Source organism: Saccostrea cucullata, unplaced genomic scaffold, assembly GCF_032062105.1.
Source record: "Saccostrea cucullata isolate Sc308-1 unplaced genomic scaffold, CSIRO_AGI_Scuc_v1 ctg973, whole genome shotgun sequence".
In the NCBI taxonomy this organism is placed as follows: Eukaryota; Metazoa; Mollusca; class Bivalvia; order Ostreida; family Ostreidae; genus Saccostrea; species Saccostrea cuccullata.
Window position 1 is genome coordinate 477,614 of NW_026935523.1, and position 2,935 is coordinate 480,548.

The 2,935-nt window shown below is 32.0% G+C and overlaps 1 protein-coding gene across 1 annotated transcript; it reads right to left on the bottom strand.

The window, feature by feature from the left end:
* Window positions 1-783: 783 nt before the first annotated feature.
* Window positions 784-1,817, bottom strand: LOC134243098 (uncharacterized). The gene is made up of 2 exons (XM_062725313.1): window positions 1,129-1,817; window positions 784-867 (listed from the first exon to the last, which is right to left on the bottom strand). The coding sequence occupies exons 1-2, from the start codon at window positions 1,732-1,734 to the stop codon at window positions 784-786; spliced, it is 690 nt and encodes a 229-aa protein (XP_062581297.1). The 5' UTR covers window positions 1,735-1,817.
* Between the last annotated feature and the right edge of the window lie 1,118 nt (window positions 1,818-2,935).

Here is a 2,935-nt window from a genome sequence, read left to right on the forward strand (position 1 = left end):
CTTGAAATTAAAACAACAAATTAAAATATGTATGAAAACAATGAATGGAATAAACAGTAACTCAAACAAATATTTCACAATTTTCAAGCATTGTATTTTATGTACTTCAGAATTGTGTGTAGCATGACAGCTAGTTTTTATGGTTATATAATTTTATCAAGGCCTACATATGTACCTAAAAGTGACTATATAATTACATAAACATTTATTTCAGGGATCAAGATAAACAGCCCGTCCTGTTGATATAACAAAATTTAAACCAGAGTCAACATTATCATTGGAGGGTAAAAGTGTACAAAATATGGAAATCAAGAGAAAAAAAAAAGGATGAACATTTTGATTAATTTCAACTTCAGTTGCATTGGTTGTTCTTGTTTAAATACAAATTAATATATCCCATCATTTGGTTATATTTTGAATATATTCCAATCAAGGTTTGACTTTTGCTAAAAAAATAACGGGTTTGAAATGTCACTTATGAATGTGTGTTGGTCTGGATTGAATTTATAATTTAAAAATTGTTAGTACTGAATTGCTTTGCATATATTTGTACTAATAACGATGTCAAGAAAATAAGCGAACGGTAACAAAATTCATGAACGTAATTGAATAAGAAACATAAGCTACACTTTAAATTAAATCAACCTCAACAGATCCATCTAGAGGGGGCATTTTTTCACTCTGTTTTTCTTCCATACATATGGGCTGGACTAAACAATGGCAGCAAACACATTAGTTTGATAAGCATCTTATTTTAAATTATGCAATGCTTCGTAAAGTATATCACCTTAATTGTTGTTCACCAAATTTATCAAAATACATACCATGGTTTTCTTTAACATTGATAATGTTAATAGCTCTCTGCATCTGTGAAAAGAAATGAAAAATAGTTTTAAGATAAAAATTAAGCTAGTGCTCTACTAAATATCAACTGAAATGAAATGGAATAACCAATCTGTATATTGTTGGCAATGAACATGATGAATTAACTTTTTAAAAATTCTTTGTATCAGTTTTGGCACAGAAATGTTTTGCTAAATTTGCATATTCACTCACCAATCACATCCAATGTTTGATGGAGCTATGCTATTAACAGTGATAAATTTAATTAATAATGTTGTTTCTTACCTCTATCTTTCCATCATATATCTCAATTGAATCAATTTGTGCCGAGTTTAAGTCCTTGGATAAACTTCTTCTTACTGGTTTTGCAAGATTTGATTGTAACTCTGTTTCTGGTCTTTGTGAATTACGTGTTGTGAATGTTGAAGTTATATCCCTGAAAGGCCTGATTTCAACGGGAACAACAACTTGAACACTTGGAAACTTAGTGATTTTCTTTGGCTGGACTAATACTGGACTACTTGCCAAACGTTTCGTAACTAAACCCGGTGATCGTAACACCACTGTTAGTCTTTCCTGGGTTCTGCTAAAGTGGTTTTGTATCTGTTCTGTTAATTCTCGAACTTCCGCTCCAAGTCGTAAAATCCTTTCTACAGATCTGTTACACTTAATACAAATACCTTTTTGTCCAACGTCTAAGTTCTCCAGAGACCCTAAGACTTCAGCAATGTTTTGAAGTCTATCGTTTGTTAATTTCAATTTCAGATTAAAACGCGTTTTAATCTCAACATTTCCTAAGGAGTCTGTCTCTCTCGTTTCAAAGCAAAACCCACAAATTACGCAAATATTCCTTTGCAAGTACACCCTCCTAGGTGTCATGGGCGCCGCCATTTTTTATTAAACATTTGATACCTCTCGGGCATTTTCGATGCCACATCTGTTCCGGTAACATTACATCATCAGTTACAAATCCGCGTAAGACGCAATTTGATTGGCTTATGCAAAGTTCAATCTGAGATGACTTCTAATGGAGAGTTGTTAGATCCTTACAGCGACATAACAAAATAAAGGAGCGTAAAGGATCTAATTAATTAGATTGGGGTGAGACGGGCTGATTTACGGATGAGTGATTCCGTTTATCGATGATATGCATACATGCCAAAATGTTTAAAACACAATACATAGGCAAAACATTAGATAATCAAAATTGAGAATTTGTTTTATTATAAATTTTTATATAGGCGTTTTTAAAGTCCCTGAGTATATATTCCGTAGCCGCCCTCGATTTCTGTTATAAAAAAAAGTGAAATCTTTTAATGTAAAACCGCTTAACAAAAATGGACAGAAATTTCAGACAATATGTCAAAGGAATATAGTGTTAGATAGACCATGGCCATACCGGGGTATACTTGTAATATTATTCATTTGACTATTTTTAGTTAATCTGCAATCAATATTGTCCAGGCTGCTATGTTATTGTTAAAAAGTGTAACAAAAGTACATAATCACAGGATGTCACGCACTATTTATTATATGCACAGTCTACAGATACCAGGTAAACAAAATGACGATGGTTGACTTTTTTCATAAAAGTCACATTGAAATATGAGCAATGCACACGTTTTAGTAATATAACCTAAAACTAAAGTATGAGTCCTGTCAATGCAATCAAATTCAAATGTAACATTAATTTCGATTTAAATTTCTCAGTTCTTTTAACCTACATGATTTTAGTATGTTCCAATGCATTATGCGCAAGCGCACTTCATTCCTGTGTATGGTTTTGAAAATTGCATCGTACGATTCTTTAATAGACTCAGGGACTGTTCTTCTTCATCCTATGAAACCACTTTCAATGTTGAAGGTTAGTAATTGTGATTATTTATAAGGGACTACCCTGCTATTGATATCTTAAGGATGTTTAAAATTAAAATTCAACAATTGTAAAACAAGGAAGTCATCGGAGATCTTAAGGGTACTGGAAGATATGTAAATATTGAATATTATTTATAAAAACGAAAGGTAGGACACTCTCTCTATTTTGAGGCATTTTCAGGTTTTTTTTTGGTATTTTGGATGTTTTATAACACGA

What these genes read in the sequence shown, in the direction of transcription:
- LOC134243098 (XM_062725313.1), bottom strand. Translation starts at nt 1,734, where the DNA reads ATGGCGGCGCCCATGACACCTAGGAGGGTGTACTTGCAAAGGAATATT. An exon ending in TATATGATGGAAAGATAGAG is followed by an intron (nt 868 to 1,128) that starts GTAAGAAACAAC and finishes TTCTTTTCACAG; the next exon opens with ATGCAGAGAGCTATTAACAT.